Source organism: Vulpes vulpes, chromosome 15 (genome assembly GCF_048418805.1).
Source record: "Vulpes vulpes isolate BD-2025 chromosome 15, VulVul3, whole genome shotgun sequence".
NCBI classification, from domain to species: Eukaryota; Metazoa; Chordata; class Mammalia; order Carnivora; family Canidae; genus Vulpes; species Vulpes vulpes.
This window is the reverse complement of record NC_132794.1, coordinates 42,763,105-42,778,315: the sequence shown is the minus strand read 5'-3', so window position 1 is coordinate 42,778,315 and position 15,211 is coordinate 42,763,105. Positions and strand designations below refer to the sequence as shown.

The window sequence follows — 15,211 nt, the reverse complement described above, 5'->3', positions numbered from 1 at the left end:
AGGGAAGGGCAAATTAATCTAATAGAGAAAAAATACTATGTACTCAGTGTTTCCTGAGCACTAGGGACTGAGTTAAAAGCTTTGCATGTATCATTTATCTGTCTTAACAGTCACAACATGCCCATAAGGGTGTAGGTATTACCTAGGAAAATGGAAATTCAGAGAAGATAAGTAATTTATCCCAGGTCCCATGCCTAATAATTAGTGTTGGGGCCAGGATATGAACCTAGATCTCTCTATCCTTGATTTCCATCTTTGCTGAAACTACTCTCTGTTCATGAATTTCATTTGTCTTTTTCACTAAATCCTTTAACATATTTACATTAGTTATGTTATAGTCCTTGCCTACTGAGTGCAGTATTTGATTAATGTTGGATCTATTTCTATTTTTCTGTTTGCTTTTCTATTGATTATAGGCCAGTTTTTACTTTTTGGCATCTCATAATTTTTTAACATATTTTATGGTAGATACTGAAATAAAAAAGAACAGTAGAGACTAAAGTAAATAATATTTACTCCCCAAAAGCCATATCCCTTTCTCTGATAGCTAGCCTGAGGTATTTATTCTGTTTAATATTCATCTGAGCTTGGTTAGATCTGATTGCATTTTTTTTCCATTTACTACTTGTTTTCAAATGCTTTAAGAGTAGTATCAGGGCTCTTCATTTATCAGGGCTTGTGATCTGTGCTTGCTTCATTGAGTCTAGATATCTCTGTCTCTATCTCTGTCTCTCTCCTTTTCCTCCCCTCACCTGTTTTCCCCTCTCCTCCCCATCCCCCCCTTCTTTCTTTTCTCTCACCCTCTCCCCCTGCTTTACTATCCTGCCACCAGTGTTTTGTGCCTGCTTATTGCTATGAGCCTCTGCTTGCCTTCTTCCTGACCTTCCACGCCTTGGAAAAAAATCTCTGTCTTCTTGCCCTGTCCCCAGCCTTTTGCAAAGGGAAAGCTCAATAGAAAAGATTTGATGAGCTGATGTTTCCAAAGGAATCTCTCTCTCTCCTTCTGTCCTGGCCACAGCCTTTTGCATGTAGCCACGATGTGCACTTGGTTAAGGCCTTTGGGAAAGAGCTGGCAAGCTATGGGAAGGAACTGGCAGGCTAAACAGACTCCCTGGGTCTCCTCAGGACTCTTAATAAGCCATCACAGAAGTCCACAGATGGTCATGTGTTTGGCTGCTTTCTACACACACTGCTAGAAGTCCCCCATCTGTGGAAGTATGCTGTTTGCCCAATAAGAAAGTAGCTGTTGATCTTTACTCACCTAGGAAAGGCTCACCCTGGTCTGGAATTTAGTTCATCCAGACTTCTTTGCATTCTCGGCTCTCCTTATGTGAAACAAACAAACGAACAAACAAATCCTGATTTTATAAACTGTCTGGCATGTTTTTGCTGTTTTGATGACAATAACTGCCTACTTTGACTTTTTACGTATTAACTAAAACTGTTAAATACATTTTAATCATTAATGAATATTAGACCTTAGTGAGAAATAGACAAAAGAAAAATGTTTGTAACTTTTCAATATAGGTTGCTATTTTATATACTTAAATTATGGAAAGAATCATGACAATTCAGTGAGAAACTAAACTAGAAAAACTGTTACCTATTTAGCATTTTTTATAAAACAGAGAGTTACAAAACTGTATTTGTAATGGTTAAGTGCTGGCATACAATAATGGCAATTTTTTTTGAAACCAGACACAGACCTGAGACATGTTAGGAATAAAGTTGCAACTTTCTGTGAACAGTATAAGTATTAGTAACATAAACTTACAGGTTTTAGAAAAGTAAATTGAATATTTTTACCATTAACCTGTCTCTGGATTCTCCACTTCTCTAAACTGACCCTTTCTAGAATGGGCATACATCATGCTTTTGTGCTACAAGGATGTTGATTTCTGATAAATTGCTGTGTCTTAGAAGAAGATTCATTACAGAAAGTGGTTGGCTAGCGTGGGCTTCACTTCTTCAGAAAGTTCTCTTGGAACATCAGAGAGCCTTGAAGCTGGCTAAAAGTAAGCCAATAAAGATGGATTTTTCTCTGAGGACTTATGTCTATTAGAGCTTGAAGCTAGTAGAGTTTAGAGTGGCTGCAAAAGACATCCTAAGGATTCATAGTCAGAGAACTTCTTGGTTCATCAGCTGTAGAAATTACTGAGCTCTTTATTCGAATTTCTTGACCTAAAATCTGTGTTCATGCTGATGAATGAATCTGTAATAAAAAGGGCAAAGAGATTGTGTGGGTTATTTATAGAAGCTACATCACTCTTTCATTATCTTGCGGTGTTTAAATATAGGGTGTAGTATATTTGATAAGCTTCAAAAGACCAGGGATGTTATCTTGCTTACTTTCAGGTCTTCTTCATCTAACACAACCTGCCTAATAATCATTGTTCAGTAAATACTGGTTGAAGAAGTTATTGAATTAATATTATGGAAATATTTTGTGTGAACTGAAAATATCGCTGGATACATTCAAATTTTAGATTTCCTAGTACTGGCAGTCTTTTTATAATGATAATATATTGGTTTAACATAACAGTTGATATTCTTTTTACCAAAGGCTACTTCAGTAGGACACAGCTATGCCAATTTTAATTTAAAAATCCAGTTATTCTTTGGTGGTAGATTATGGAAATTATGCAAAGCTTAAGTAAAGCATTTTCCAATAAAAGGAAGCTAATAGTTGATAGGGTATACTCCCACATAAAAATACCACAAAGGTGAGATCAGAAAGTTCATTTGGTGGAAAGTTGCTGGAATGAGAAAATCAGTGAAAGGGATATCACCAAAAAAAAAGGACAAACCCTAGCTAGCAGAATGAGGAAACATCCCTGAAACCCATATCCCATCATTTCTACATTTTTATTACAAAGCAGATATTAATTTAATTTGATTTAAGATGGGAAAGTAATTTTTTTTAAGATTTTATTTATTTATTCATGAGAGACAGACACACAGAAAGAAAGAGGCAGAGGGAGAAGCAGGCCCCATGCAGGGAGCCCGATGAGGGACTCGATCCCAGGACTCCAGGATCACGCCCTGGGCTGAAGGCAGACACTCAACCTCTGAGCCACCCAGGCATCCCTATGGGAAAGTAATCTATTCCTGTTATCTGCTCCCATCAGGACCAGTTGCTTCTCTACTTCATGACTCTACATGGTGAAAATTTCTGCTTTGCTCTTATGAGCTCAAAGAAAATGCCACCCAGTTTTCTTTCCCTCACTTTTCTTACTATTTGACTTTATGGTGTCATTCACATTACTGCTGATCTTCGAAAGAGCAGTAGAATTCTCACAGACCCATGCTTTAAATCCCTAAAGGCACATAGTCAAGAGTTTAAATGTAATGGATTCAGAATTACAGCACAACCACAAAAGTAACCAGAGAAATAAATGCATAACTATTCAAATAAAACTGAAGATTTAGCCCATAGTGCGAACATCAGCAGTAACAGTGAACATCAGTGGAGTCACTCTTAACTTTGGGCGATGAGGACTTTGGACTAGGAGAGGCTATAAGCAGGGAAAGCTGTGAAATTCAGAATGAAGGAGATGGAGCATGATAATAAAGCCTCAATACAAGAGCAGGAAGATTCTCTGACACAATCAGTTGAGAGTGTTCCCCGGCACTGATTCCAGCCACATACCAGCCAAATGGGAAATTATTTTACTCTCTGTATCAAGATTATTTAGATAATATGGTTTATATTTAATGCAAACCACAGGTTGGTTGTTTCTTTGCTTGCTTCTTTTTTAATTTCAGGTTTAATTAGACAACACGATAAGCTATCCCAACTTTTCTTGGAGCAGACCTTCCTAAGCTTGTCTACAGCTTTGGAACTTCACTTGTTCTCAGTACCTTTGCAACTTCACTAATAATAACCTCAAGCATAATAACCATGTCTGTGACTCCTTTCTGTTCACAGGCCAAAAGAAAGGCCTTAGATTGCTTTCTCTGTGTCTCTGAGAAATGCTCTGAACACAACCTGTTTTTCTCCCATTCACATATAGGTCAAAGGGTAAAGGGAAGCACACGTTGGCAACATATATTTTCATTTACTACCTAATGACTTAAGTACCTTTCCTCCTTAGCCTTCTTTGAATCGAAAGCTAGTGTCCTTCTTAAAATTTATAGTAATCTCTAAGTTTCCTCATTATACATAAAATGTTAGAACACCTGCTCTAAGTAGAAATATAGTTGCTTTCCTATAGCTTGTGATAGATTTTGCAATTAAAGTTTCTTGCATGGATTTTTTTTTAGGAAAAAATAATATTAAGTGAGCCTTTTTACTGTCTAATTTTAAGTTTCCTGTTTTGTTGTTGTTTTGTTATTGTTTTCCTATCTCCAGCTTTCTAAGAAGTATGGAGTCCATGTTTGTGGAGAAGGTGGAGAGTATGAAACATTCACTTTGGATTGCCCTCTATTTAAGAAGAAAATAATTGTGTAAGATACCATTTCAGCATTTTTTCCCCTCTCCTTACATTTAAGTGATGGAAACAACTTAACATTAAGCTTGAGGCAACTTTTGTTGGGAGAAATAGAACGTGTCCTCTAAGTTCACAAACACTCCATTTGTTTAATACCAGTGAAGTTGTCTGAATACCTAAATCAATACCTGACAAGATGAGGCCTTCATAGAAGGCTATAAACTTTTTAGACATTGCACTTTCGTTTACTTGCTGATTATGCCCTGCAGTAAAAGTGGTACCTGCACACTGACACTTTTATCCTTTCATGAAGTGTGAATTGCCTGTATTATTTATCTTTCATTACAGCTACATTTGATAAACTGCCACATCAGTAGCCTGTGGGTTCCATTAACTCCATCCTCTTTTTCCCTTTTCTTGGCTTTTACAACTTGGAATAGTAATGCTAAACATTTCTATTTTATTATTTAAGGTTATTTTTACATATAAACTTTGTTTCTGAGTGAATTCAGTTTATGGCAAGCACTGTGATTTCTTTGCCACAGATTGTTAAAATTAGTAAAGTGAGAAACAAGAACTTTTTTTTCATCCTGTTAACATTGTTATTTGTACTCTAATTTCTGTTGTCCTTCTCCTATGCCAAGAGAGCACTTTGTCTGCTTTTCCTAAGCTCTTTTCTTGGAAAAGATTGGCAGAATTATGCTTGATTTCAGGAGGCTCATCTGATGAAAGATTGGAATCCTGTATTGAGTAGACAGCTTCAGCATGTTCACCACTAAGGGGTGATTCCTTTGTACATGTTAATAATGAGCAGAGGAGTGATCTAAGAAAATTAAGACAATTCTAAATGAATTTTCTAAAAAATGTCTATTTAGTGAAACATGGCCAAGACATTTTCATTATCATATTTTTAATATTCATACACCCTTACTTCTTTCATGTTCTTCTAACTTCTTTTCCATTTAATAATCATTGACAGAATAATTTATTTGGCAAGTACCTATTGTGTCTAAAGCATTCTACTGGGCACCATTGATGTTCAGGATAGCGCCTGCCTTCAGAGGTTGAGTGGAAGACACATCTGTGTACAATTAAGATACAAAATGGTAAAGGATAAAAGTTATAAGTTCATATGTGAAAGATATTTCTTCTGACTTCTCATCACAAAATGATTCATGAATGAAGTGTACATTAGGTCTTCTATAAAAAAAAATACTGTTTTGTTATTCAAGAAACCTATTTGCATGTGAGGGTGAAATTACAGTATAATAAGAAACTTGCAGTATATTTACTTTTTAATATGGAACTAACTGAAATTAGTTTTAAAAAAGACGATAAATGAAAAATGCCAAAGAATACAACTTTTCCCATTTACTTGACAACTTGAAGTCCTAGAGGTCTTTATGAATAACCGAGAATTATAAGAAATGTACTGTATTACATAACCAGAAGGTCTATTTATTATAGTGCTTTAGACCTGAAAACTGAAACTTTTGTAGACATCGCTTGTAGGCAAGGAAACCTAAGCCTGGCTGAGACAATGGCATGAGAGAAATTAGTCATGCTATTATAGAGCGGGATGCCAGGAGAGGTATCTTAAAACCCTCTAGTGCTGAAATGAGCTTTTCAGTTCCATTGAATAATGGTTTGTTGAGGTGGATTATGTGGGTGGAACTCAGCAAGCTACTGCTCCACTCTGTAGAAGTCTTCGTGTAACAGGAGAGACGGGCAAATCAACAATACCTAAGTGCTAACATACAGATGTGTATCTTGAGAACACAGAAGAAGCACTGTCTTTTCACTCCTACTCATTTATCAGTTAATCACTCATCTAATTTTGACACTTAAGCATTTTCTATGCTTTTTTCTTCATAGGCTGTGCCTCACCTTATCTTCATAGCTTTCTTGATGCCTTTTCTGTAGCTTGCCTTCCCATTTTTCTCCTCTTTGCTAAATCCTTCCTTTTTTAAAAAAAAAAATTGAAATATAGTTGACACAAAACATTATATTAGTTTCAGGTGTACAGCATAGTGATCTGACAAATCTACAGGTTATGCTCTGCTCACCACAAATGTGGCCACCCTCTATTACCATGCAGTGCTGTTTGCTACTACTATAGTACCAGTGGCCATATTTCCTATGCTGTAAAAATCCTTCCATTTTTAAAGGCTTTTGCTGCTATCCCCTCTACTTGTTCTCATTCTTGAACTCTTAGAACATGTAGTTGTCACTAATATAAATATTTGTTAAATATTATTGAATTAATTTGTTATTTATTATTTGTTTGTTTTTACTTATCCCATTTTCACTTAGTTATCCCATGTGTTCTTTTTAGGTTATAATTGGAGGTTATAGGTTGGGACATATCCTAGTTTAGTGGAAAAAGCATGTCACCTATTGTATAAAATCTTTCCTCCTCAGGATGCCTGAGTGGCTCAGCGGTTAAGCACCTGCCCTTTGGCTCAGGGCGTGATCCTGGAGTTCCGGGATCGAGTCCCACATTGGGCTCCCTGCATGGAGCCTGCTTCTCTCTCTACCTGTGTCTCTGCCTCTCTCTGTGTCTTTCGTGAATAAATAAAATCTTTAAAAATAGATAAATAAAATAAAATCTTACCTCCTCTTTAAAATAAAAAATGTCCTTATACCTACTTAATAAGCATTAAATGTGATAGTGTGAGTGAATATACATTGCACATTCCAAAACTATATGTAAATGAAAGTTATTTTATTTAGAGATGATACAATTAAAAGAAGTTTAGTTCTTGTAACTATTTGTTGACAGTTGACCATTAAGAATACTGGATCCTATAACTTTGAATTCATTCTTTGGTCAAATTTAACAGCTTCTCTTGTTCTATTTAATAGTGGTCTGCCACAGTTGGCATAAAACTAACTGATTATTAGAAATCTCATTTCAGGGGGATCCCTGGGTGGCTCAGTGGGTTAGCATCTACCTTCGGCCCAGAGCGTGACCCTGGAGTCCCAGGATCGAGTGCCGCATTGGACTTCCTGCATGGAGCCTGCTTCTCCCTCTGCCAGTGTCTCTGCCTCTCGGTGTATCTCATGAATAAATAAATAAAATCTTTTTAAAAATTAAAAAAAAAAGAAATCTGGTACAAATCAAATATCTGGTACAAATTTTTTTTGATGAAAAGGAGAAAACTGCCTCTAAGGGGAGAAAAAGTAAACTTATTTGCAAAATGGCTTGATTATTATTAGGGATTTTTTTTTTTTCAAAAACATAGATTGAATCATTTTTGGATCCCAAAGTAATTTAGAGAAATAGGGTGGTTCTGGAAGTTTATGAGATACATTTTGCCCCAATTAACATTTTTTAAATCTTGTAGGAAAGACTGATATAGCAGTCTTTGGAAGTAATTTAAAATTTTTCTAACTGGAACACTTTACAATTCATTTTTCATGTCAATAAATATGTGATTACTCACTTCTAGATGCAGATTTTTATATTAGAAAGTGAAGGATTTATTCTGAGAGGCCTTGAGGAAAAGAATTATAGCCTAGGCTTTACAAAAGGAGGATAATTCTGGGACAATTGTAGGTCCTCAAAAAAAGAGCCTACTTTCTTATTGCTTCTTACTTTAAAATATATATGTATGTATATCAGACATAAGAACTGAAATCTTAATGTTGTATTAAAGAAAGTGATTTTCTTCTATTAATGAACATATTTATAAAATGTCAGTATTTGATACAACTCCATCTTTCCATTTGAATTATCAATGTTACTATACTACTGATGTAAAGTTGCTACACATGGGATGGATGGAAGGAAGGAAGAATGGGAAGGAAGGAGAAAGGGCGGGGAGGAAGGACATAAGGAAAGAAGGATTAAATCCTATGGTTAAAACACTTTGTATTCATTTTTCCCACCTTCTCCTATTTGCTCCCCACTCAAGACATAACTCAGCACAGAGTATAACAATGTGGCATTTAGCAGTGGGAATGAATCAAGTGCTTACTTACCTTCTGACATCTATCCTGTATCACCTGGGATTTATTTAAATTTATGAACTATTTTTCTTATATTTACATTTTTAGATCTATTAAATGTTATCTTTATTAGGCCAGGGATACCATATGGTATTATTATAGTATGGTGTTATTATGGCACACGTGTGTGTATATGGATAAAATGTTCATGTGGTACATGCATATGAGAAAGTATATATCCGTGAGAAGACAGGTAATTAAAAAATCAGTGTGGGTTTGTGAGAGTTAATAGTGTGTAATGTGAAGATACTTATCAGAGTTTCACTATACAGTCATTTATTCAACACATTTCTGATAAATACCGTAAATGTACTCTATACTGAGCCAAGAGGGGTGGGGTCGGGGAGAGTCAGACAAAGGTGACCCGAACTTGGTCCCTCTCTAAGAGACAGACAAGCATATAGGCACATAATTATAATGTATTGGATGTGCAATGAAAAGGCTGTGAACACATTACTAAAGCACATAAAAGGAGAAAACTAGAACTGTTGGAGAATGTCAAGGAAGGCTTCACAGAAATGACACTGGAGATGTCTCTAAGGAGAAGTGTGAGTCCACAGGGAATATCTTTGTATAGTTGTCTTCTTAGAGGAAAGGTAGGAACAAAGACCATGGCTGTCTCAAGAGAATATAAGTTTTTTTTGTTTTGAAGTGAGGGTATATATATATATATATATATATATATATATATATATATATATATATATACCCCAGGGCTGTACACACACACACACACACACACACGACCTCACACCTTGGGATGCTGGCCTGACTCAGCAGCTGTCCTTTTGAAGTTGTATCTAGGGGTGAGCCTAATGCAGAAATGAAAGGGAACATGGGCTAGCCCTCTAGGCTACAGAGAAACCTCAGTTTCATAAGATACACTGCCCAAACTGACTATTTACATTAACAGGGAAAAGAGCATTTTTGCTGTGGCACAAGTTAGTCTTAATTTTCTGGGTAACTCTGAGGATATTCCAACAGATCATACTCTAGATTTCCGAGAAACCCACAAAGCAGACAGAAACCAAAGATCCTTGAAAGTTGAATTTCATTTGAGTTTCTGAAAGGGAAAAGAAGAGCAATAGTGGCATTATTCTGTTTGAAACTAAAAACTGTTCATTTGAGATCTAGTCTCTTCCAGTTGGCTGGCTTTGTAGAAGTGAATGAAATGATGTTAGTCAATTAGAGATTATGAGTTTAATAGAATCCATAAAAATCATATTCTTCTTTATTTAGTGCTTAGAATATTCTGTATTTTCTCTGGATAACCATCTTTATTCAGAATGCAGTAATTACATTAATTAAATGAGCTATTTGCTGTCAGCCTTCTGTTTCTAGTGCAGGTAGCTGGCATGAGAAGGGAGGGCTTGAAACCCTTTCTACTGACATAGCATTGGTGCCAGGTTAATTATAGTTTTGCTGCACTCCATTGTGAAGGATAGCAAAACCAAGCTGCCTAGATTAGGTATAATTAAGGCTCATGGTCAGTTTCTAAGGCTGAGATCAGGAGTAGGGAGATTGAAATTTAATGTAAGAGTGAGGGTTGTACATAGGAATTGGGATTTGAATCTGATTGATGAGCCAAGATACAATTTTGGAGTAAGTAGAAAAAACAAGACCAGAGGTAACAAGCCAGAGGGGTAGGTGTGGGAGAGCAAGTCAGGCCTCTTTACTTTCTCTTTCTCTCCACCCGCCCCCCCCCCCCGCACCCCCATACCAGAGACGTCTTTTGGTTAATGTAGCCTGTGAAGGCAGGTTATCTTTCTGTCAGGATCCTGACTCTTTAATAATTCTGTTTCTTTTATAGCCTAAGTTGCTTTCCTTGTCACAGAAACCCTTTTTAATGTTATTTTTCCTAAGCATTAACAAGAGGCATATTTGATAAAGGTTCATGAACGGTAGTTGACATTTTTAATCATCAAACATTTTTTGCCTCTATCTCTGATTGTTCAAAGGGGAAAGTAAACAGATTTTGTCCATGAAAATTTAATATTTTGGAGCCAAATATTTTGAGGTTCCTTTTTTTGCCACTAAGTAACTTCACTACAAAAGTTAACTCAAAAATATCTTACATTAGTGGCAAAGTCAAATAAAGTAACAATTTATTTTGCTATCCTACAAAGGTTAAATTGCTAACAATGTATTAATATAAACAATGGAACTAGTTCCCAAGGCATTAAAGAGATACGGGGAAATTCTATTTTTAAAATTTCAGTTGAATGGCTTTCTTAATAAACAACAATAAAAAATAATTAGTTATTTGAACTTCACACATAATCTTAGTTATTCATAGGTGCTTTACAGGGTATCTTTGATAAAAGTTGAGTTAATTTACATGTATCCATATGGTGCCAGCGAGCAGTTCATACCATTTTACCTGAATGTGGTAATTACTATGTCAAACAATCAATTTTAATAGCAATGATATTGCAGTGTGAAGAGTTCACCTAGAGCTTAAAACCGTCACCAGTACTGCTTTTGTGAAGGATAATTGAGATTTTGTGTGAAACACTGAATGAATTACCTCTTGAAAATGAAAGGAATAATGAAGATAAAGCGCTATTGTTTAATGGTTAGCCCCTACCAAGCAAATTTGTGAAAATGAAATTGAATACGAATTTTAAGTTTCAAAACTGTTCAGAGAGCTTTGAGTGAACCTGAAAGTTGAACTATGTGTCATTATAAAGACAAAAGCTTCTTTACTTTTTCTTGCAAATGTAGCATCCTCTGTCCTTTTCCTAGTTAAATATTGGATTATTAAAAATGATGTTAGTCACTACATATTGTTTACTAGTGGAAATAAATACAAAAGGAGGATTTGTGGTCTCTTCTAGTCACTAGCAGAAAACAATTTGCCACAATTTATGTAGTAAATAAATGCATTATAAAATGTTTGTGTTTTAGTGATTCATCAGAAGTGGTCATACATTCAGCTGATGCATTTGCACCTGTTGCTTATCTACGCTTTTTGGAATTGCACTTGGAGGACAAGGCAAGTAAATCTAAGATTTACTTTCACAATGATTTCAAGAGAAAATTGACATATGCATTGGCTCCAGAAAAATTAGGATAGATAGGATTGAAAGTAGATCACTGAATTAAATGAGAAGATGGTTATTGGTGACCTTTTCCCAAAAAGTTGGTAATCCTTGAGAAAATGAATCTGTGCTCTTCAAACATCCTTCATATTCAATGAATCCTTCATCTTATCTTATAGGTCTCGACTACTATTGCTGCCATGTGCGCACACAGAGAGTGAAACCCACTGAATTTCTGTTTAGACACATCAGCCATAATATGCTCAGCTTTACCTAAATAGCTCATTGTTCACCTTGTTTTTTTAGTATTTCATTTGTTTTCCCAGTCCATTGCCGTCTGAAAGAAAAGAATGTTATTTAAGTGGAGTATATTCACTGACACTGAATAAATATGGTGCATTTTTCTTCTTCTTCCTCTTTTTTTTTTTTTAATAGGTGTCCCCGGTGTCCGACAACTGCAGAACACCTAACTATATACATCATTCTTGAAGAGCATTTTTGGACATTGTTTACTAAGCTACCATTTCTATATGAAAAAGACCACATAGCATTTTCTTAGCTTTCTTATGTCCAGCTTCTTCTCTGCATTTTTTTATTCTTACAAATATATATCTTTATCAGAAGAGGTTAATAGAAACATTGATTAATTGGGGAAATGTGAAAGTCTCATTCTTTATTATTGGCGACTTCCTCAGGATTCACTTTCTCTAACTTTTGTTACTGTGTACTATCCATGATCTGTACATGATCTGTGCCCTTTTTTCCCCTTTTACTTCATCTCTAACTCATTTCTGGAACATTTCTTTGCTTTCATCACAGTTTTATTTCCCTTCTTCTCTCTTTCCTGCTTTCCAGTAATATAATGATGCAGAGCATTTGAATATTAGAATGAAAAGGCAATCACTTTATTTAGCCAATCAAGTTTATTCTGCTGGCTGTTACTGACATGACTTGTCATTTTTGTTTTGGTATAGTATTCATTTTATCAACAGTATTGGGCAATTAAGAATATTGGTAAATCATAGTCTATTTTATAACATTGAAGAATGAGTTCTTATACCCAATGGTAAAAAGACAATCTCTTCAATAAATGGGTGTTTGGGAAACTGGACAGCAACATACAAAGGAATGAAACTGGACCACTTTCTTAAACCATACACAAAAACAAACTCAAAATATATTAAAGACCTGGAACCATCGAAATCCCAGACAAGAACATAGGAAGTAACCTCTTTGACATTGGCTATAGCAACTTTTTTCTAGATCTATCTTTTGAGGCAAGGGAAGCAAGGGCAAAAATAAACTACTGGGGCTACATCAAAATAAGAAGCTTTTACACACCCAAAAGAACAGTCAACAAAACTAAAAGGCAACCTATGGGATAGGAGAAGATATTTGCAAATGACATATCTGATTAAGGGTTAGTATCTGAAATATGTAAAGAACTTATGAAACTCAACACCCAAAAAACAAATAATCAAATTAAAAAATGGGCAGAACACATGAACAGACATTTCTCCAAAGAAGACATGCAGGTGGCCAACAGACACATGAAAAGATGTTCAACATCATTCATCAGCAGGGAAATGTAAGTCAAAACTACAATGAGATAATCACCTCATATCTGTCCAAATGTCTAAAATCAACAATACAAGAAACTGCAGGTGTTGGTGAGGATGTGGAGAAAGGGGAACGATCTTAAATTGGTGGGAATGCAAACTGGTGCAGCCACTCTAGAAACAGTGTAGAGGTTTATCAAAAAGTTAAAAATAGAACTACCGTATAATCCAGCAATTCCACACTGGTATTTACCCAAAGAATACGAAAATATTAATTCAATGAGATGCAGGCACTCCAGTATTTATAGCAACATTATCTACAATAGCCAAGTTATGAAAAAACAAAATATTGGTATTATCCGTGCTGACCGTAGACAACTTTGAATAGACTTATTTTTTTTACAACAGGTTTGGATTCACAGCAAAATTGAGCAGAAGGAACAGAAAGTTCCCATATGCCCACATGAACAGCCTTTCCCTACAATCAATATCTGGCATCCAAGTGGCCATTTGTTACAGTCAATGAACCCACATCAACACGTCATTATCACCCAAAGTACATAGTTTCCATTATGGTTTGCTCTTAATATTGTACATTCTATGGATTTGGGCAAATGTATAGCGACATGTATCCACCACTATAGCATCATACAAAATAGTTTCACTGCCCTAGAAATCTGCAGCGCCCTGCCTATTCATCCTTTCTTTCCCTCTTACTCCTGGTAACCATTGATCTTATTACTGTCTCTACAGTTCTAGAATGCCATATAGTTGCAGTCATACCACATGTAGCCTTTTCACATTGGCTTTTTTTGCCTAGAAATATGTATTTAACTTCCTCCATGTCTTTTCCTGAGTTTTAATTGTTGAATAATATTCCATTGCCTGGATGTGCCACAGTTTAATTATCATTCACCTACCAAACATCTTGGTTGCTTCTAAGTTGGCAATTTTAAGTAAAGTTGCTAACTTGAGGGGATGAGCAATGCATGTTATGCTATATGTTGCAAATTGAACTTCAATAAAAAAATACACACACACACAGGCATAAAAAGTAAAGCTGCTACAAACATTCATGTGTAGGTTTTTGTGCTCAACTCCCCTGAGTAAATACCAAGGAGTGTGACTGCCAGATTGTATAGTTAAGTCTGTGTTTAGTTTTCTAGAAACCATCAAACTGTCCTCCAGTGTGACTGTAAGATTTTATATTGCCACCAGCAATAAATGAGAATTCTGATTGCTCTACAGCCTCATCAGCATTCAATATTGTCAATATTTTGGACTTTTACCATAGGTGTGCAGTGTTATGTCATTGTTCTTTAATATGCATTTCCTGATGACATTTGATGTGGAACATCTTTTCATATGCTTATTTGCCCATTCCTATATCTTCTTTGAAGTTTCTGTTCAGATCTTTGCTCATTTTTTGAGTTGTTTTATTATTATTGAACTTTAAGAGCTCTTTGTATATTTTGAATAATAGTTCTTTATCAGCTATGTCTTTTGCATGTATTTTTCCCGGTCAATGGCTATCTTCTTATTTTCTGGGCAATGTCTTTTATAGAGCAGAACTTTTAATTTTCCTGAATTATTATTTCTTTCATGTATCGTGCCTTTGATATTGTATCTAAAAAGTCATCACCAAACCAAAAGTCATCTAGATTTTATTTTATGTTATCTTCTAGGAGTTTTATAATTTTGCATTTACATTTGGATCTGTGTCCTATTTTGAGTTAATTTTTATAAAAATAAAGAATATATAGAAGTATAAAGACTGGGTCTGGATTCTTTTTTGGTAGCTGGAAGTATAGCTGTTCTGGCACCTTTGTTTAAAAAAAAAAAAAAAACTATCTTTTCTCCTTCATTTGCCTTGCTCCTTTGCCAAAGATCAGTTAACTTCTATTTATGTGGATCTATTTCTGGACTCTCTCTTCTGTTCTTTTGCTCTATTTGTCTATTCTTTTTATTTTTAATTGGAGTTCAATTTGCCAACGTATAGCATATTACCCAGTGCTCATCCCGTCAAGTGCCCCCCCTCAGTCACCCCAACTCCCCACCCACCTCCCTTTCCACTACCCCTTGTTCGTTTCCCAGAGTTAGGTGTCTCTCATGTCTGTCACCCTCTCTGTTATTTCCCACTTATTTTCTCTCCTTTCCCCTCTAATCCCTT

The 15,211-nt window shown here is 35.5% G+C and overlaps 1 protein-coding gene across 8 annotated transcripts in view; it reads left to right on the top strand.

Moving 5' to 3' along the window:
* Positions 1 to 14,813, top strand: part of DPH6 (diphthamine biosynthesis 6) — a 151,483-nt gene extending 136,670 nt beyond the window's left edge. For 2 of the 8 annotated variants that reach the window (XM_072738210.1, XM_072738205.1), the window contains exons 7-9: positions 4,352 to 4,446; positions 11,349 to 11,436; positions 13,450 to 14,813. In XM_072738210.1, the coding sequence (XP_072594311.1) occupies positions 4,352 to 4,446; positions 11,349 to 11,436; positions 13,450 to 13,605 (339 nt within the window). In that variant the 3' untranslated portion in view covers positions 13,606 to 14,813. Of the gene's footprint in view, positions 1 to 4,351; positions 4,447 to 7,348; positions 7,540 to 11,348; positions 11,437 to 11,661 lie in introns of those variants that run through there. The other 6 variants (XM_025998422.2, XM_025998425.2, XM_025998423.2 and 3 more) reach the window with 3 other exon arrangements.
* The last annotated feature ends 398 nt before the right edge of the window (positions 14,814 to 15,211 follow it).